Here is a 20,685-nt window from a genome sequence, read left to right as displayed (position 1 = left end):
CACAAACACAAACACGCTTGGTTTTCCCACTTTTTTAATCAAAGAAACATGACACTGTCACAATAAATAACCATGCTTTTTTATACTGCTGATGCTCGCGTCCAAGGAAAATAAGTCTCAATCCAAATGGAGAAACTGAGATGCAACAGCCCCTTTTTTTTTATGCTTCATCATCGTGCAATATTGTACATAGTGAGAACACCGGGAAGATGGGGAGGTGGCCCCTTTCCTTTTTTTGTCCTTTCTTTTTCTTACAAAACGTAGACCCAGTCGTCGACGGTGCGCTCTAGTGATTACAGGATGGCTCTATCAAGAACTGAATCCAGCTATTTACAAGTAAAGGAGACGGCGTGTGTGTTTTGGCTCTGGCTGGAAACTCGCTCATTGTCAGCAGAGAAGGTTGCACCGTAACGCCGTGTCGTACTGGTTTATGTCAGTGTGCTGGTAGGGACCGAGCTAGAGGTCAAGCAAAAAGGAAGAGAATTCTTAAAAAAAAAAACCAGCCCTGCATGAGGATGCATCTACACCCCGCTTCTCTACACAGTCCATGTACCTCAGATCATCATAAAACACTGTGCAGGCCTGCTATCTAGGAGTTCCAGCCTCTTTTACTACTCATAAGACATAATTCAAAGACAACCTCAGAGAGCATTTTATTTGGCTGTGTAATAAAGCATGTCTGGGAATATAGGTCGTCGCCTATACACCTGTAAGTATGGCCAAAGTTTTGATTGAGTGCTGCCAGAGTGGATCAGTGATGAGTCGTACAGCTTCACCTCCATCCACAGTGAGCAGATCCTTAATCCGTGGCTGATAATGACCGCTCTGAAATGAGCTTAAAAAAAAAACCCACACCACAACACTGCAAACCTAAACCCCTAAAGACATTCAAAGCCACTCATTTCATACTGACAAATCTGTTCACAGCATTTTCCAGCAACATACTCGTAAAAATTAAAAAAAAAATGCTTTGGTTCTCTACATGTGTAACACCAACTAAGAGTGGTTTTCCGTGCAGAGGTCCCCGAGTGTCTCACGTCTAACAGACACCCACCACATCATTTGGCCAAAGGAACTAAAGGCAACGGAACATGCAAGAACGATAAGACACGAGAAAAGGTTGGATTGTGGTGCAGCAGAAACGGTGGCATGTGAGGACCTTCAGGGGCCTGAGCTGGCTGTTAACCTCCTGCACTTTTGGCTGCGCCACCCCTAAACGACAATAGTAAGAAAAAAAAACAACTAAACAGCATGACATTCAGAGGGAGTATTCATGGATCACAAAAGCATAAAAAGATATCTCTCCATATAATTGTAAACTAGGCATAGTTTATATTTAAAATAATTTGTTTTACAATGCCATGTAAGAAAAAAAGTATATCCCCATTGTATTTTCAAATTTACACGCATCTATTTACAGATAACTTTTTTCTTCTGTGCATGTGTCGGAGGATGTGTGCATGTGTGTGATCTTTTATTCTACAGACAGAAAGGAAAAACTTGCACATCCAAACTTCTGCGTGGATCGAAGCGTCTATGATAAACTTGTTGAGGAAAAAAAAACCATAACACTGCTCATGCACAGCACTATCCAGTCAAGTAAATCAATCCAGCGAGACTTTGACAGTATTAGAAGTCCGTAAGGAAGAATCTGACACACGGCCCAAGGATGGCGATGTAGAGTGAGCAGTATGCAGGACTTCCCTCACATTTTACCCTGGAAAATCCACCAGGCAGTGGCAGTTGTTCGACCTTTTGCAATATTAAGAAAAAGAAACTGATGGGAAAAAAAAAAGTTTCAGAGCAGATGCAAAGCCCCCTTTCACGTAAGTGCTCCCCTCTTTTAACGTGACGGCATCTGAACGTGTCGACATCAAGGCTGATTAAGCGCTCTGATCACTTTTCCGTACAAGTTGCGATGATAATCCTACTACTAAGTAAGGAATCTGGAGAACAGCATGAGTCTGAACTGCACGGTTGTTTGTAGGAATCTGTCGTGTGAGTGTATTAAATACAGGAGGACCCATTTGAGCAGAGAGAGAGAGTTGTGTGCATCTACAGAAATAACTTCAATAACTACTTGATGTACTGTCCAGTTTTGCATGTATGATCAACACTGTACCATGACTCTCTCCATCACTGTGCTGGCTGTGTCTGAACATTCACGTAAAAGTGACCGATGTCTTAACGACAGAATGCCAGGCCAGCGACGTTACATATCCCGTGTCTGAAAAGGGCTTAATAAAAGGGCATGGAAGATAAGATGCATGATTGAGAGTTTTTCGGGGCTTATTACAAGAACACACATTTGGAGTTAGTGGAACAAAAGACTCGGCATAATGAACAGAGGAAACAGACAGGCAACAGGGCGGTGTGCATATTGGCAACTGTGGTGCTACCGGTGTCGAGTTTGTAGCAAAGTAAACTGTTACAAAAGAGGGCTGAGACTGCCGCGATGAATGGGGTGCTGTCTGTTTAACAAAAAGGCGATGGTGGAATGATGCCAGGGAGGAGCTGACGCTATGATGAAGGGAGTTTCTTGGATCCTCACACCTGGCTGGACTTCAGTTGCTGAGCAGCAGCTCTGTCGCCGTTTCCACGTCCCAGGATTTTGAAGACAAGGCCGCTATTACTGCATTCTGTATACAAGGAGGAAGAACACATTAAATGACAGTAATCCGTGTACGTTAAACTCAACTAGAAGAAAGATCTGAAGCTGTATGCTCATATTTGTTAACATCATGTCGTGAACTAGCAGCTTTTTTAGTTTGTGACACAGACAGACGTTTGGGCTTCAACATTTTTGAAAAATAAACCCTATCTTTTATAATTTTCTTCTCCATATTTATCAATAATAGGTAATAAACTATCAAAGGCTTGATTGGTTCAGCTTACACATCAATGGTACCATTTTTATTCCATGTTTTATGTGTTGTTTTCTAACCCTGCTCTAATCACAGTAACAGGGTTGCTAATCCATGCTAATGTTAGCTTTTTCTCAGCAGCAGAAGCTAAATATTTAGCTAGCTGTTACTGCTGACCAAGAGGACAAACTGACTGATGGAAGAGAGTAAAGAAAAAAGTAAAGAGATTTTGTCTTATCCTGATAATATGCATAACAGGGTTGCATAAAGTAGAGTGAGTCATTCAGTCAAGGCTGACAATGTTATGAAAATATGAAACATAGAAGAGAGGACATAGCTTTGCTCTACCCATTCTTTTGGAAAACTGATGATGTTAATTCCACTGTTTTCTTCTTTTACCAGCGAAAAATGTTCTGATCACAGGGTTGTCGTGGGACACATGTTCCATGCATAATAATTATTATTTAAAATATCATGCTCATTAAAAAATGCTCCCACAATTACAAGAGACATCAATGAAAAAACATAAAACCAAAAAAGGAGATTTAAATTTAATTGTAACGGTTTTATTTGAGATTCAATTTGGTCATCAGGGGGTGGGACAAGAGAAAAATGGTATTTTAGAGGGAACTCCAGACTTATTTGGTATTTCTAAAAATATTTTCAAATATTCTTTCCTCTTAGTTTTTTTTATTTTTTATTTTTTTACATTTGGTCTCAGGACAAGTACATTTACACAACAACTGCATGTTTTAGTATTTTGTACATGGATTATTTGAAATTTGATGGATGGGATGTAAAATGTCCTCCAATTCTGGAATGACCCATCAATCTGAAATTGATGAGTTTTTGCCACTTTTGCTTCAAAAAATAAATAACACTGTAAAAAAAATTCCTGACTTCTTATTTTCAGCTTTCCTTTCAATCAAAACCTCCTGTTTTACATTGTGCTTTGTTTACATAAAAATGATTCAATACAACAAAAACAGACAAAGATTCTGACCTTATCAAAGCCCATGGCACAGAGTTTGTCTATTTTCCGTGTATAGTCAGGACTGGAGACCGGAGCGCCCGCATAGACGTGAGACCACAGCCTTGCAGTCTGCTTGAACATTTCTGGGTTCTGCTTATACTGAGGATTCAGAGAGAAAACTAAATTTAGCACAAAAATGAATTAACAAGATGGAGAGAGCCAGACTGTGTATTTGGAAGCTGGCAATGAGCTGAATACATGTACCAAAATATAATTCTGTACCCTCTGGTTCTGTTTTTTTTTTTTTTTTTTTTTAAATAATTGTTGTCTGCCATCAAAAAACTAGAAGTGCTGAGCAGTATTACTCAACTTACAGAGCATTCCTCACCTGGTTTGCTACTACTGCATCCTGTGGATCGTCTGGTTCTGCTGCAGCAAGAAGAGCCTGTAGAGACAACAGCACCGTCCGCAGGGTCATAGCAGCTGCCCTGGGTGAAACAGATGGGAAGAAGCAGCATTCAAGTGTTTTAAAGGGACCGTTTCTGCTGTGTTTGATAGAGGGGGCGCAGCGTTACAAGGAGTACAGCAGGTACAGATCATTTTACTCACCACTGGTCTTTTAAAATGTCCAGACATATCGCTCCTGTCACAGAACTGATGTTAGGATGCCAGATCTTGGTGATGAAACGCACCTAAGAAAGACAGGTGTGAGAGGTTATCTAAGTAAGAGTGGTGAGGTGATAGAAAAGACAAAGTGTATTGCAAAGCATAGCAACGCTTGACAAGGTACTGATAATAAGTCACATCCTTTTTTTTTTTTTTTTAATTGTGAGCAGCCTGAGACTTTGTTGTACCGTTTACACCCTACAGTAGCTGTCATTTTAACATGTCTTGGTATATTAGGCCACTGTCTGGGCAACGCTACAAATTAAATGAGGCATAAAAGCTTTATGGCAGCACTGGATATTTGCATTTTTTACATCAATGTGATAAAATGCCTAGATTTGTTTGGAATTTAATTCACTGTTTAAGGAGAGCACAGGCAGCTTCATGCATAAACAGTGCCTTAATGGGTTTTTAACAAACACTGCCATCAACTGTAGCGACTCTGCAATGTAAAGTTACTGCAGATGATCATTTTATGGGATATGTTTATATGACTCATTTGGACAATGGAAATCAAAGGCCCGCATGACAATAAAATTCCCCCATAAGGTCATAAGTACCAGACTTTCTCTTTCAATTTTATTTTCAAATGTGGATTGATGGCGATCAGAAATCTCAATAAGGTGCTTACAAGTTACAATATCATGCTACTTAACTTCAGCTAACATATTCAGGTTCTATAAAACCCAATTAGCATATCAAGGTAGTTGAAATCAGAATATGTTTTCTCGCAAACCATAAAAATGCTGGATACATGACATATTCAAATGATCTCAATGAGAAATATTAAAGCACATACCTTTGGCGGGTTAAAAGGATATGTTTCTGGGATTTTTATTTCAAGTTGATACCTGCCACCTAGGAAACAAAGAAAATGTCCATGTTACAGCCTGACAAATCCTAGCATTCAATTGCTGTCATAAATAACTTGCCAAGTCATCACAGTGCAGATGTGTGGCAGTACCTTCATATGGTGTATCTGGAGGACCTGCAATCTCACCCCTCAGCTCTGTGAAGTTTTCATCCACCAAATCTACTTTAATCTGGTTTTTACTTGTCTGTTGTTTGGGACAAATGAGACAAACATAATTAATTACCCTGGTGTTTTGGTCAATCACAGGTCTCAGCCTATGTCTTGACATGTTTCCCACAACTATGAAAAGACACACTTTAACTACTAAACGTGATGCTACTGATAAGACAGTTGTTGAAGGCACACCTGGTGTAATTTTACTTGAAAAATAAAGACGGTTTGCTTCAAAGAAAAGCATTCGGACACTCGCGTTAGCACCACAGATAGCTTGCTAGTGGAGCCGGGGCTAGCTAAAGTTAACTACAAACCCACATTACCTGGACTTGACAGGTAGTAGTCTGACAAAGTACAGCTTTTAAATGATCCCAACACTTTCCCATTCACACCAACTAGCCGATCAATGTTTAATAAGTTTGTCCTGTTGAAGAACATTACAGAAAAACACCACATGCTAATGCTAGCTGTAGATGATATGTCAAAATAACGTTACCGTTAGCACGCTAAAAGCTGCTAAACCGACCTGACAGTAACTCATTTACGGTAGCAAACGGCTGAACGAGGCGGCTGTTAAAGGCACACAAAGAAGGTTTGCTTTAGCGGGGTAATTACCCAAAGGTATGCGGCATTGTTTGTTAGGAACAGAGGGCCTGTCAGTTGACAAAGCTGAATCCCCGGAGTTTCCTGAACACACCCACCTGACATAACAAGAGAGGTTCGACCTGGAGCGAGGCTAAAGCTAGCTAAAGTTCTCCTGTCTGGGCCTCACCTACCGCAACACAGGACCGAGACCTGACCAAGGTAATTCTGCTCTGCCCTAACACCTACTGACACTGCACATTTTAACAGAGCTGAAACAGCAACAAAGAAGGCGCCGAAGCGAGGTAAAAATAATAGTAATACTAAAGAATGGCAGCAAACGTTACCGCACCTCTTCGCTTTTGAGAACTTCTTTGAACTCCCGCTTGATCCTTTGGACCGCGATGTTAGCCATGGCTGTCTGCTAAGCTGCTGCCGCCTCGAAGCTGGACCCGGGGCCTCTCTCCCTGCGTCGTCTGTCTGTGTGGGGACTGCCTGATCGGGTGTTTTTTTCACACTTACGGAGCTCCTTTCACTTTCACCGTCTGCCGCCTCTTGTTTACCTCAGACGGAGCTCACAGTTGCCGTCGACCACCCGCCTGCCTGCCAGCCAGCGTCAGTCCGTCCAGAACATGCAGTCAGCGAGCAGCCGCACGGAGCACAAACTGGAACTTTCATTAATGAGCTCCGGTGACAGACAACCATAGACTGTACAGTCTATGCAGACAGCATGGGTTTAAGCTCTTTTGAAACTCGCCTTCAGGACATTTCTCATCATGTGCTGAGCGCACCTGATCTGTAGCACTGTGGGGTGACTGTCAGGAATTTACATCTGGCTGTGGGATTTTACTTATTCTTGTATAAACTGGGAATATGAAGGCAAAAATAAAGTAAACAAAAGAGGCTGACAGGTTTAAGTGATTTAAAATCCACTGACAACTCAGATGACATTTCAACTACTATCACTCCTACAAACTTATAAACTAAACCGCCTACTTATGTCAACATATTTGCACATCTAAGCACATTCTCATCTGCGCATTTCTGTCAATATTCTTGTATATTTTGCTGATTTTTTCCTCTATATATTATATTTTCTACATATTTAGTTTATTTTACTTTCACTTTATACCTTACCCTATTATTATGTGTTGTCTTATTGTTTAGAATAATACATTTTATTTGTATAGCCTTTCAAAATACTCAGACACTTTACATAGTTACAATTATAAAATCAGCAACCATTGAAACACAGGGACATCATAAAACAAGTCATAAAACACATAAAATAAATTAGTGTTGTATATTATAAGCAGTTCTGAACAGGCAGCTCTTGCTGAGGATGTTTGTCCCTTTGTTGAATATCCATGCTGCTGTAACAAATGAATTTCTCTCTGGGGATCAATAAAGTCAGTCTAAGTTGAAGTCTAAGTCTAAGCCACAGCTTGAGAAATAGTCATTAGACTACCTGTTTATTTCTTTACACATTCTACACATCACACCTTCAGTATATTTTTATTCCTTCAATTTATCATGGCAATACAGTAATAGCATCTTCTACAATACTAGAAAAAGAAAATGAAACTACTAGATGGCTGAAAACCTTGTTTTGACTCACCATTATTTTCTGCACAAGCTCTCTTTATAAACATAGTTTGTAACATAACTGCTCCTGAAGTTATTTCCACTTCTTAGTTAGTTCCTTATTTAGTATCAAATAAAGCAGTGAGAAGAAGCAGTCAGATTTCTATTCATTTTACATTCGACTAACTGTGCTGTAGTACATTCAGGGGTACTTGCACTTTGAGTTTTTCCATTTAATGCTGCTTTAGTCGCCCTGGATGCTACAGATAGGACTTTAGCATCCATAATACTTAATCAATTTCATCAAATATTCTGCAATTATCCAACAAACGTGCCTTGTCCTTTGCCACAAAAGACATCAAAATGCGTCATGTGCATTATATAATGTAATAGCACACAGAAAGACTGCTCTACTTGAGATTCACTTTCAGTTCTGATACTTAAAGCACAGGTTGCTGTTTCCTTTACTTATAGTGTTATTTTAGGTGCGAAGGAGGAATAAGCCATTTTAAATCACATTTAATAAGAATTGGTAAACAGGTTTCACATAAAGTCTCTGTGCAAAATGGGATAAATTACAGGAGTATCAGCCAGCAGATAGGACAAATGTGTGGGAATAGTTTAAACTTCTAGTGAAACATTCATATTGGATTAACATATATTTATGCCAGTTGTGGAAGACCTATTCAGAAATATAAATGGAAACATTACTTCAGTAGCAGGTACAAATTTTGCATTTAAACTCAGTGGCAAAGTATTTATTATAGAGGAGAGTGGTCCCTCTGAATGATAATTCAACAAACTGTAGCCTGATTGCATGTTTTGAATGTAATAATAATAATGTGCAAAAGTACCATACTTCCTCGCGAAATGTGACATAAAAATAAAAAGTCGCTTCAAATTTTAACTACTCATGTAGATTTTTCAGGTACTTTCCATAAATAGAGTAATCGACTGCATTCCAGCATCATATATTTGGTTACACAACTGCACAGATGTTGGAAGTCGAGCTGCCTCTGTGATGACAGGCAGCTGGACTGTTTGTTTACTATCCAGACGGGTTCGTCGTTGCTTATTGTGATTGGCTCAAAGCCCCGCCCGTCAAACTCGTGGGCCAATAGGAGGCGTTTATCTCGCCCCGACCGGGACTAGCCCCACCGAGGTCCCGGATGTGTTCCGTGAAGAATAGCTGGTCGGTTCACGTGTATTAAACAAAACACAGACGGTGGGTTGACATGTTTGCTGTTTGATGGTGACTGCCGAGAGCAACCGTGCAGCTCGGGCCCGTTAAAGACGTTTACCGTTTTCTGAACATCACAAAGCTCAAGTAAGTCGCGTTTTGAGTCGGTTCGATGTCACATCTGTCTCTAATCGTTAATGATCTTTGGGGGGAAAATAGACACGGCTGTGAGTTTTCTCTGGCTTGGCTGCTTTGGTTAGAAAGAATGTAGTTTAACGTTATGCTAAATTAGTTCGAAAGCAAAATAACGTTGATTCAAAAACTCCAGCGGTGGTTAACGAGGAGGCGGTGATTGGATTTTAGCAGCTGGGTTCGTCTGCTCGTCCCTGTGAAAATATGCAGGCTGACACCCATGGAAAATATAACGTGTACATGTTAGACCCTAAAACTAATGCAACGGTCCTGCACTGAATCCTGCAGTCGTGAAGTTAAAATGTTCTGTTTTAGTCTGAACTGTTTGAGGGAGGCATTTGATTTAGTTGTATGTGTTGCTGTTGAACTATGTTGCTTTATATTATTATTTAGTCTAACAGAATAAGGGAAGCACCTCCTGTTGGTACAAGCCAATACAGTTTCAACAGCACCACCAGCTGCAGCATTCAAAATGGCCATAAAGTTGATTCAACCCTCCTGAGCGTGTCATTTATTGAACAACCTTTGCTTTAGGCTGAATTTGTTTTAGCTGGGCGTGTACCATAAACTTAAGTCTTTTAAAACGTGTTGGACTTTTGACTTTATTGTGGGACAGACTGCAGCTGGACAAATTAATTAAAGGGCCAATATTCTGGTTGGGTCGGCTGGCTACAGGAAAATGCAATAAAAAGGAACACAGTTTCAGTTTTACATGTACAGAAATGTCCAAACAAATTTGCTCAATGATGACTCAGTCCCTCTGTGTTCTGCTGTAGACTAGAGTTTTAAATATGGTGCCTGTGGTTACATTCTCGCCTGTCTCTCCAGTAATAACGTGCTTTACGTCACCCAGCAATGATTGGCATGTCAGGACTAAAGAGAAGCAACCGTAGCAATGATTACAGCAACTAGGATGATGATGATGATGATGATGATGGAGCATAAAGCAGAAATATCTAAAATGTGTCCAACAAAAGTTTCTGATGCCCCGGAATGAAAGAAACTTGACATTCAGAGGAAGGTTTAGAGTCTAAAAAAGTACTTGTCACAAGCTTATGTTGACAGTGTTTGTGTAATTCTCTCTGCCAGACAGTGAAGACAAAAATTTCGCAAGGCAGGATTAATGTAATTCAGTTGTGCTGTGCCCATTACTTATTTGCTGGTAGAATGTGTGTATTTTTCAACAGGGATATAAACTACTCTGTACATATCTTGGAGATTATTCTTGAAAACGCAGAGTGCAAGTTTCTTACAAGAAATTATTGTGTATGGTAATGGAAAAAAGAAATGGAGGGGAGCAAAATTGCACAACATGAGGTACTTTCTCATTTCTATATTGATGTGAGCTTCAGAAATTTGGTGTCATTTGAGCAGCTGAATTTAGGCACCTGTACATTTTCATGAATTTTTTTTCTTTGTACAAGTAATGCAAGCACTCTGTATGTTCTTGACAGACCACTTGATAATAAGTTTATTTTGGTAATTTCTATCAGACTGTATCTATTCCTTCTTCTTCAGAGCAATAATTGCTCTCTTTCATCTGCATCCCACTTCCATAATGGCAGCTGGGTGTCAAGTAGTTAAATAAGTTCACGTAATTATGAGCAACTTTACAGGCAGGCTCTTAGCTTATAATGGGACTCATAATTAGTTTTATATGTGCGTCGTAAAATAAATCGGTTCGTGTACGTGTTAATGAGCAGGGGCTGCTAGAATCAACTCTAAAATATACAGTGTGTTGTAATTAATGACCTAAATAAATCATAAAGATCAGAGGCCAGAAACATTCATCAGGTGCATTTTATTTACAGTGTCAGAAGTGAGTACACCACTGTGCATTATTACTTACACTTCAGTTGGTATCAACTGTCAGTAGTTGCACCATTTCTAAGCTGTAAATTCTTCAGTAACTCATCTTTTAAAAGACCAAAAATGAATGCTGAATATATGGAAAATACAGATCCCAAAATAGAAAGTCAGTGCACCTGTGATCACTGACACAAGACTGAAAACCAGTGAAGCAGAGTTGAGTACATGTGATTTCCAGTTAGCTCCTGTGCATGAACATACAGCTAAAATTGTACTACAGATTGTACAGTCGGTGCACTAGCTCGCTCTGTAAAACTGATAGGCAGCTGCTTCATACTAGACACAGGTGCTATTAAAAGAAAACTTGACAGTAAAGAAGGATGAAGGACACTGCACATCAATTGCATCCGCCCAAAAAAAGCAATTACTTTGGCACAAAATTGCAGGATTTCTATCTGCTGTAGAACATAAGAACCCTCATCAATATGTGCGACGGTCAGATGATGATCCAGATGTTTGCTGTGAAGCTGGACACGACTGCCACGGTGAATGCATAGTCCTGTCCGTGAAGCACAAGCTGGATGCATGATGGGGATGTTGGGGAGAAACCAAAATATTGGTTGACAAGGTAACTCCCAGTCTCCAGAGACTTGACAAAGATCACTATTCTGGCATGATAATATTTCTAAGCATGCTGCCAAAAGTTTGTAATGAAGAACAAAATGGAAACAATGACTTGGCCAAGTATGTGGCCTGACCTGAATCCAGTAGAACGCATTTGCGGTATTTTAAACCGAGCAACACAACGCCTCTGGCAAGAGAAGTTAAAAAAAACTGTCTCTGAAGAATGACAGAACATCTCTTCAGAAATCTGATGTTGTCCATGCTGAGGAGGGTTGAGTTTGTCATTAAAAAATGAAATATTGAAAAAATATAAGATTTGAATGTCTGTCATAACAGGAGCACTGACTTTAGTTGCATTGAATTTTTATATCAGGACCTACATTGTTATTATAGTAAACCTAAACTGTTAACTTTTAATTTTGCATAAGAACTACTGGCCTACTGTTCACTTTTTAAGTAATGCGATTACTGTAAGGCCATATAACAGAATAATTTCACATTCAAGTGTATTTGCACAAAGCTGTACTTACTTCTGTTGTAATCTGGATTTCTTACTTTTACGGTTGTTACAATGAAATGTGGTAACTTATACTGTTTTGATTTCAGAATATGGGCCTTTGTAGTGTGTTCAGCAACAGCTAGAAAATCTAAATGCAGTCAAAAACTTACGCTTTTACTCTTAACATGCAGAAAGACAGTACTGGCACAGAGTAATGCTGACTGTTTCTGGCTGAACAGTCTCCTCCCCTAGTCTGTGAGCCTGTGGGACAACAATAGAGTGCATCACTGACAAGAGGTAGCATTAGGTTTCCCTCACTTGTTCATGTCTGTCCTAGTTACATGCAATATTTTTTTCAAGATAGATACTGTCCGGAGAGAAATGGCGGAGGGAGGCTTTGACCCTTGTGAGTGCATCTGCACTCAGGAATATGCTATGAGGCGCCTCATCAACCTGGTAAGCAGCAGAGCCAAGAGTCTCTCAATGTCACTTGAAATCTAAGTTTCAGATTTGAGGGACAGGTCAGAGTGTTCCAAGTATGGAATGTGAAGTGAAAGTGTCTGCGACTAAAGTTGAGAGACTGAAGAAAAGAAGCACAAGTTGCAAGTAAATGAAAGTGTTTAAAGAGGGAGGGAAGAAGGAAATGCAAAGCTACTGAGTGACACTGAGCCAACGCATTCTGGTTCCTGCTTGGTGTTTATCTTGAGACCATATCAGATGTACCCTTCAAATACATTTCACTTTTCAGCTCTGTGTGCCACCAGATTTACTGTGAGCTTGGAAACATGCTCCTACTTATACTTATGATTACGACAGGGATGAGGTCAGATTTGTCCTTTTTTTTTTTTTTTTTTTTTGCACAGGTGTACCTTGCATGGCAAGTTCCAGTTGGCTGAGAGCTTGAAGCTGCCCTCTGAGGCTTCTGATTTGCTTACAGCATAGAAGGGTGTTAACCAAATACCTGCACAATTTGCACAGCTTTTACTGTCAGAGCTGTGAAGCAGGCTGAAGTTGTTTTGCAAGATTCAAATGTAAATAAATGCTCCATATTACATATTATTGCTAATGTAACTGTGAAGTCCAAGTTTATGAGTTACAGTATAGTTACCTGTCTGTTTATTTTCCATGTGTGTTTTCTCTCTTCCCAGATAAGGGTAGAGGTGGTCTGTAATTTATCCCTTTGTAATTTCTTTCAGCTCAGGCAATCTCAGTCCTACTGCACAGACACAGAGTGCCCTCAGGAATGTATGTATGCCCACTTTTTATTGTAGTTCACATTTGACCTGGTGTTTTTTGGTCGTAGTGTCGTCGTATATGGAAGCTGGAACATGTTCTCAAAGGAGAAATATTAGACTACATGTGTGAATAGTTTTTTGTCTTCAGTGCCAGGTCCCAGTGGGTCAGTGGGTGGAGGAGGTGACCTGACCCTCCCCATGGTTCTTATGGGATGGGTGGTGGTGGCTCTTGTCCTGTTTCTGCTGCGCCCATCCAGTCTCAGGGGTGCCCGTCCTCCAGGAAAACCCACTGGAGCCCACAATGTCAGTACTGATCCAACTCATTTTACATAACATCTCAAATGTGAAAAGTTAATGCTCTGCCTTTGCTTTTGCCCTGACACTCCAAGCAGTTTCCTCTGTTCCTCTTAAATTTGAATAAGATGCAACTTGTTTATTTACAGATTCATCTAGTTTTAAAAATGCTGATTAAGATTGATTCAACAAATCAATAAAAAAACATGTTGTTAGCACAGATGATTAATACGAGTTTGGCACTTCTAAATATTTATTCCGGTTATTAGACATATCTCCTGTAAAGTTAGAATTAACATCATGTTGGAAAGGGAAACAGCCTTTGGGTACAGTGTGTACTGAAGAGCAAGAAGGGCTGGCAACTGCAAAAGGGAACATGTAATTAGGAAAACTAAACCATAAGCGCCTGTGGTAGCGACCACACACTCAGCACATAAACACATGTAAACAAGATCTTTTATCAGACTGATACGAGGTGAAGCACTGAGCAAAACTCAATACTCTCATAATCATCCTCTATGTATTTTATGTATCATGCAATGCCTTTACATTCACTGAAATTCCCAGGTTAAAGTCATCAGTTCAGTAAGCTAATTTCCTAAATGTCATGTCAACAAAAATTTTAGTTCTTTATCCGGTTAGGAGATTAGAGCAACCAGATATCTCCCAAAGAGCACTTATTTCTCTGCCATTTATGACAAAGTCTAACTGCAGCTAACACAAAAGCCTCTGAATAAATGGGTTTCCACCTCTAGTACCTTCTGAAGTAATGCTGATTTCAGCAGCCTTCCTTCAACAAATGATTCTTCGTAGAATATTTCATCATCTTTCCTGAGGATTAAGCTCACTTCTTTTCGCCACTGTGCAAAGTGATGCAGCACTTCCTGGGCCAACAAATGCCAAAGTATGCTCAGTTGCATTCCCCTTCCTGGCCTTACTTGTACTTTTGAGAATTTGCAACTCTGACCCCAGCAGCAGCAGCACTTGTCTGAACAGAGACTGCAGCTGCATGCTTTTTGTACTCACTCCTTGGCAATTTCCTTCTTACTTTGGTTAATATGCAGCGTTCTTGAACACTTTATACCACATATGTTGTGGCTGAATCACTTCCTGAAGTCTTTGCTGATGTGTGCTTTACACAGACCAGCCAAAACACACTCTGTTCTCTTCAGGAACGTGATTTTGTCACCATTTGCTCTACAGTTAGCACTGTGGTTGTGTTTTCCTTGAGATTACAGGCCACAGTTCTTCATTTATTTAATATTTACCTCTTTATTATGACTAGCGTATAACAGGCATGTCAAGCTCATGCATGCAGTTGACATCTTCCATCGTGTTGCAGCATCCTCTCAGAAAGAGGGTTTAAGCTTCGAGAGCTTTTGTGTCATCCCGTTTTATTGACAACCATGAAGAAGCCTTTTTCATATAAGCTGCAGCAGTTTTATGCCTGTTGACAAAAATGCTCGTGTAGCAAAGAGTTTTTGAAACGTCTGTCCAAAGCCCCATGTAGACTGCTTTTAGATTGTCCTGTTGTGTAACAGAGACAATCTTCTGATTTTTTTTTTGTTCTTGCTATCAATGCTATTTTTAAAGGACTTAATGAACTTTTGGTACTACTGTGAGTCACTGTCAAAAACTGGGGATGGAAGAGAGATGCTGTTGCTGGATTAATAACACAATGCTTTGCTTTTCCATGACAGAGAAATTATTTCTTTGGGTACCATTGCTTGAAGCAGGTAATGTAGCTATATAACATATTTATAGCTACATGGGGAGTCAAAGGAATTGCAGAAAGAGACTGGATTAGAGTTGTCTGCGTTGTAAATATTGGTGTTTCTGACCAGCATGTCTTGTAACTTTGGTTCAAAAGGATCTCCTCTAACATTAGGTGCTTCCTTTTCCTGTTGTCTTTTCTCAAAATAGGACTCCAAACCATCAGACAGTTTAGATAAATTACTTACTACTAAACTCTGAATCTCTTTAAGGCTCCTGGTACCCTTGTTTCCGTCTCCAGCTGTTCCTTTTTCCTCCTCAGGTGCTCCTTCTATTCTTCCAATTGCCTGTCTTGAAGTAGTTTTTGGTGCACAATATGAGCAGCCCCTTCAGCCTCAGTGTTTATACATTGAGACGTAACACTTGAAACCGTTTAGCTTGAGCCAGAAGATCTTTGTTTGCCCCTCGTGCTTCTGACGTTTGACTTACTGTCCCTATGTTGTTTGTATTTCATCCTGTATGCTGGATGTTGCCTTTATGTTTGACTAGAAGGAGGGAGTGTGAGGCTAAGCATTAGTGTGGGGAATTTATCCTTTAATTCGACAGGTGCCTTGAGGAAATGGGAGGAATCTCTCAATTTGTAGGAACTGCTACATCTGCAGCCACGTGACCCATTTGCAGAAAGGATCTTCCAGTTTCAAAGTCATTGTTTTATGTCCTCCTTAAAATCAGTTGTGTTGTTTCTCTTTTAAACCAGTCACTACAGGTTTGTGTTTGTTAATAAGGGAACAAGACAATAATTAATTCTGGTTTTGTTCAGTCTTTCATTTAATTTGCGAGCCCTTTAATTGTTTTCACATTTGATTGACATTCCCCCTGAAAAGTTTCAGCTCTGCAGGCTAAAACGTTGGCTTCAAATGTGACCGGCCTCTCCCTGTTTTCCTTTTCATCATTTACTTAAAAATAAATACTACTTCACAGATGAACCGCATTCACAATAGGTCAATAGCTCAACCTTGTTGCTACTGTGTTTTTGACTCAACACAGCATGACACCCACAGAGTGACAAAGCAGTCAGACCGACCCAAAACCAAGCACACACCAGCCAAAACCAACAGTCCCCAGTGGACAAGCAGCCATGAGCAGTTTGGCTCATTTCCAAACTGTGGTTAAGCTTGCAACAAAAACAAGCAGAAACCAACACAAACCAACCGACACCAACCACAACACTGATGGCTGTGACATACTGCTGCAAACAACATTGTGGCAGCAGTCAAGTACTTTTTTTGGAATGGCTTCTTCAGTCCAAATGCTTCAAAAAATGACCTTTCAGTCAAAAACTGACATCGAGCGGGTCCACGTGATCAGTCAAAGCAGAATATCGTTGACGCAGTTGTGGCTACTTTATATTGACTAGATTGCAGCGACAACTGTGTATGAAAAAGCAAAGAAGTAAAGTAGCTCTTAAATGTGACAAGTTCTTAGAAATCCATACCGATTTCCAGATGGGTTTTACACTGTTTATTAAATGGACAAGCTGCAAGACATGACTTTTCATAAAAAACATCAGAGCCGTACCCTCAGTTTTGGTCCAAAATCTTTCCATACAAGTAAACGGGTAAATATTGTGAAACCACATCCCTGTGCCAATTCCTGGAAATGATAGTGACCAAAAGAACATATGCAGCCAAAACAAATAACAAACAAAACAGGATCAGTTCACATTTTGGGTCCTACAGTCTGCCTGCCTGTCCGTTTTGCTGTGATGTAACTCTACATCTAAGAAATCAGGACTAACGCAGTGTTTTCTCTCTGTAAATAACCTGTCCTTCCAAAATAAGGTCAGGTGTAGAGGAGAATCAGATTACTGACCTGCTGTGTGTACAGTATCAGATTTGCAGCCATCAGGTTATCCCATGTGATCTGTTGCCTCTTGAGATGCCTGCTTACTGAAGTCCAGATACAATGATACATTTCTGTTTTGTATATTTTTCTTACATGGTTACTGCTTTTATTGGTCTTTTAATCACTTTATGTTTTTATTCTTTAAATAAATATTCAGCATAATGATCTTTTGTGCATTAAATGCTTTCTGTCATGACCAGAGATTCCGTCTCTTGTCATCAAAGGCTGATAAATAATGCACTTTCTAGTTGTTGTTACTTTATTACTACAGTTTGTGACTTGTGTCCTATGTGTTTTTAAAAAATATGTATTTTCAAACCAGTCTCTTTTTAAAAAGGATGCAGCAGTCTTGCCAAACAGAGAAACCATTGATGCAGTTGCTATGTTGGGTCAGTACTTGTAAGGATGAGCCATTTTCTCCCAAGACTAAGAACCTAGAAACTAAATATTTACTCTGTAAAGCAGACTACAAACTAAACTGGAGCTTTAAACACTGACTCAGACCCTGTGTTTTTATCACCTAATAGAATTGCAGATGTCTCCATAAAATCATATGTTTACCTTTAGTTGCCATGATGTTGGATTACAGATGTACTCATTGACTGCATCAACCAGATTGTCTGCTTGTTTCTGTTTTAAAAAATGTACTCCTCCTTGTTTTGCTTTGCAGAACGATAGAAGAGAGCCCCAGCACCACCTGTAGACTAGCACTGGAGTTGGACAACCAGCAATCATCCATCTGCTCTGACCGGAGCTCCAGTTACTTAGTAACTGTGACCAGGGGCAGCGGCATCTCCCTGTCAGTCTTCATTCTCATATTATTTTTTTTATTATTTCCTTTTCTAATACCGCTGCAGATCTGTCTTGCTACTAGAGCCCAACTGATGCTGGTTTTAATGAGGCCAGTACATACGTGACATTTTGTTTGATAATATAGAGGTTAATAATCATTTTCTTACATAAGCACATAATATAACACTATCTGCAGTTATTCTGCTTCTGCATTTTCATCAATAGATGTCATGTAGAATTTAATAACTGAGTACAATTTCAGCCACTATTAGCATACCTGTTCCACATCAGCTAGCCTATATTGCTAATATGAAGTGTCATCTGATGTCATTAGCATATTTATATATCAGTTGGGCTCTATGTGACACTTGACCAAGTCTTAAACTATGGGTGTGACATTGTTTGGAGTTCATCCCTGATCCCAGCTCTGGTGCTAACACATCTGCAGAAACTTGGACGTGAACTCAAATGAAGGAACGTGTGTTTTGGGGGAGAAGAGAAGGGGAAGTGAAGAATTTCCGGGCCCGATTAGTTAAATCGTTGTTTCTGTACTTACCGAGTAATGAATGGTGGCGGGTTCTTCATTTCTCTTCTAAAACATTCCACTCTTTCCATTTTAAAGTTCAAGCTCTACACAGTGCCAGTAATGATGTCATATCATATAAGGTCTTAATGGCATGTTCAAACCAGCAGAATGACAGAATTATTACATTTGTTTCATTTGGTTCCGTTCTGAATTTGAATATAATTTTATTTACAGTAACTTTGTTTTAATGCAGTGAAATAGTCCTTTATGTTACATTCAGGCCTCAGTTAAATCGCATACATGTCAAAACCAGCAAACAGAACATGTTACTGTGGTGCTCGTGATTGAGATGGCAATATATTTGCCACAAGTTATGAGTTAATCTTGAAAATGTGAGGCAAAATAATATCTGATTGCCACAGAAAACAGTGAGTTTCCTCAGTAATAAGAGATGCAAGTGAGTTTAGAAGAATATTGAAAGATCTCAGATTCGTTTCACAAAATGAAATGAATTGCAAGCATATGGACTGGGGACAATAAACTCGACACAGACAAGATCAGTTTGTCATGTTAAGACGACTATGTGTACTGTAATTTTTGATTAAAAGAAGAACTTCTTTGAGAAGCAACTTTAGTAGCCAAATACTGAATTTTGTTCGCACTTTGTTCATTCCTTTCTGAAGGTCTGACGCAGTGATTCAGACTGTCTGAATGATAAGAGCAATCCAAAGTTTCTACTTCACCACTTCTATTTTGTAGCATGTCAAATTGATGAGTAGTGAATAATTGAAAGTGTGTTTTAACAGTGCCAGTGTGAATTTGTGGCTCAGAAATTTAGAGAACGTTTTGTGAAAAACATCCAATATGAGGTTGTTTTTAATTTGTGATGGAAAGAGGAGGAAGGAATGGCTGCCAATTTTGTTTTCATATCTTTCTTACATGTATCTTACTGCAAACATCATTCAGTCACAGCAGCTGTGTCTATAATACAGAAACACTGTTTCCATTTTCGTTACCCACACATAACAACAGAACCATTCAACCCACATATTCCCAGAGCCACTGGCTGAACAATCACATTGGTCCTACAACTTCACTGGATAACTGTATGAAAAAATAACAATAGAAAAAGGAAATTAAGCAGCACTTTCTTATCATTATGTGGTTTACCCTACAAGGTTCTATGCTTACAGGGTTCCTGGGATTATTTTCTTGCTGTAGCACTTTGCTAAACAAATGATTCATTTTACATCTAATTAATTTTAAAAGGAGACATATCAGCTGTAACAAAGGTTGTTTAAATAGTCTGTGACCAGAAAAAAGATGAACCTGTAAAATGACAGGTCTTGTTTGTTTCCTTAGATCAAACACAAACACACCAGATTTACAAAGTTACAGAAAGGAATTCAACTCTTTTTAAAAATAGGGGAGATGGATAATATTTATGTGTGTCTGTTGTTCCTTTTAGGTTACATTACACAACAGTCTTGTTTCTCTAGTGTCATATGTGAACATCTATATCGTGCATTACTGTTGAATGTATTAGTAGTCTTTCTTTAACTAATAGCAAATGTTTAACACCATGACATGATCTGGGACATCTGTGGGCCAAGTTCATCTTCATTTCCATATCCAGCAAATGTTCTCTGAATGTTTTGTATTTTCTAGAGTCCTTTGGGTGATGGCAGGGTTGAGCTGAAAGAAGGAAGTGTTCTGTAAACCATTCGTGTTGGTATAATGCAGTGGGGAAGCCGTACTAGATCACAGAGAAGAACAAGTGGACTGTCTGGTATCACAGGAGACCTCAATTTACACTGTTATCGTCTAAGAGTAAAAGGGCTTCAACTATGCACTTTTCCTACAACAAAGAGAAAATAAAAGACTTAAGTCTGACTGCTTGCCCGTGTTTTATTGGAATAGAGCACAACTGTCGTAAATTCATCCGATTGAAACATTGCAAATGCGTACAAGTGTCTGTTCAAATGCTGTCAACTATTTTTCCCGCTGTAAATGCCAATTTTTATTATTTATGAACTAAGTGCAGATTTTAGGAGTTACATTTTCTCTTATTCCACCACTTTTGCTGTTCAGGCTTGCACTTAGAAATCACTTTATAGATTATATTTTTATTTACAAAACAAGCTGATTTCTTGTTAGACATTAAATTATGTATTGATCAGCCATATCAACAAATCACAGCTGGAATGTCAGTAAATTAAT

At 39.3% G+C, this 20,685-nt stretch overlaps 2 protein-coding genes across 5 annotated transcripts; one reads left to right on the top strand and one right to left on the bottom strand.

Moving 5' to 3' along the window:
• Window positions 1-17: 17 nt before the first annotated feature.
• Window positions 18-6,908, bottom strand: ube2kb (ubiquitin-conjugating enzyme E2Kb (UBC1 homolog, yeast)). 2 transcript variants are annotated; one of them, XM_022206084.2, is made up of 7 exons: window positions 6,465-6,908; window positions 5,468-5,561; window positions 5,303-5,361; window positions 4,447-4,529; window positions 4,226-4,325; window positions 3,868-3,996; window positions 18-2,639 (listed from the first exon to the last, which is right to left on the bottom strand). In XM_022206084.2, exons 1-7 carry the CDS (start codon window positions 6,525-6,527, stop codon window positions 2,565-2,567), a joined length of 603 nt encoding a protein of 200 aa, XP_022061776.1. In that variant the 5' UTR covers window positions 6,528-6,908; the 3' UTR covers window positions 18-2,564. The 2 variants fall into 2 exon arrangements, with proteins under 2 accessions (XP_022061776.1, XP_022061775.1); XM_022206083.2 differs by lacking the exon at window positions 6,465-6,908 and adding an exon at window positions 6,146-6,260.
• smim14 (small integral membrane protein 14) lies at window positions 6,219-20,358 on the top strand. 3 transcript variants are annotated; one of them, XM_051945126.1, is made up of 5 exons: window positions 6,219-6,334; window positions 12,365-12,456; window positions 13,197-13,245; window positions 13,384-13,538; window positions 17,818-20,358. In XM_051945126.1, the coding sequence occupies exons 2-5, from the start codon at window positions 12,382-12,384 to the stop codon at window positions 17,848-17,850; spliced, it is 312 nt and encodes a 103-aa protein (XP_051801086.1). In that variant the 5' UTR covers window positions 6,219-6,334; window positions 12,365-12,381; the 3' UTR covers window positions 17,851-20,358. The 3 variants fall into 3 exon arrangements, with proteins under 3 accessions (XP_051801086.1, XP_022061778.2, XP_022061777.2); XM_022206086.2 differs by lacking the exon at window positions 6,219-6,334 and adding an exon at window positions 8,844-9,023; XM_022206085.2 differs by lacking the exon at window positions 6,219-6,334 and adding an exon at window positions 8,846-9,023 and having other exon boundaries at window positions 12,361-12,456.
• Window positions 20,359-20,685: the final 327 nt, after the last annotated feature.

This window comes from Acanthochromis polyacanthus, chromosome 3 (assembly GCF_021347895.1).
Source record: "Acanthochromis polyacanthus isolate Apoly-LR-REF ecotype Palm Island chromosome 3, KAUST_Apoly_ChrSc, whole genome shotgun sequence".
Classification (NCBI taxonomy): domain Eukaryota; kingdom Metazoa; phylum Chordata; class Actinopteri; family Pomacentridae; genus Acanthochromis; species Acanthochromis polyacanthus.
This window is presented reverse-complemented; position numbering and strand designations above follow the sequence as displayed.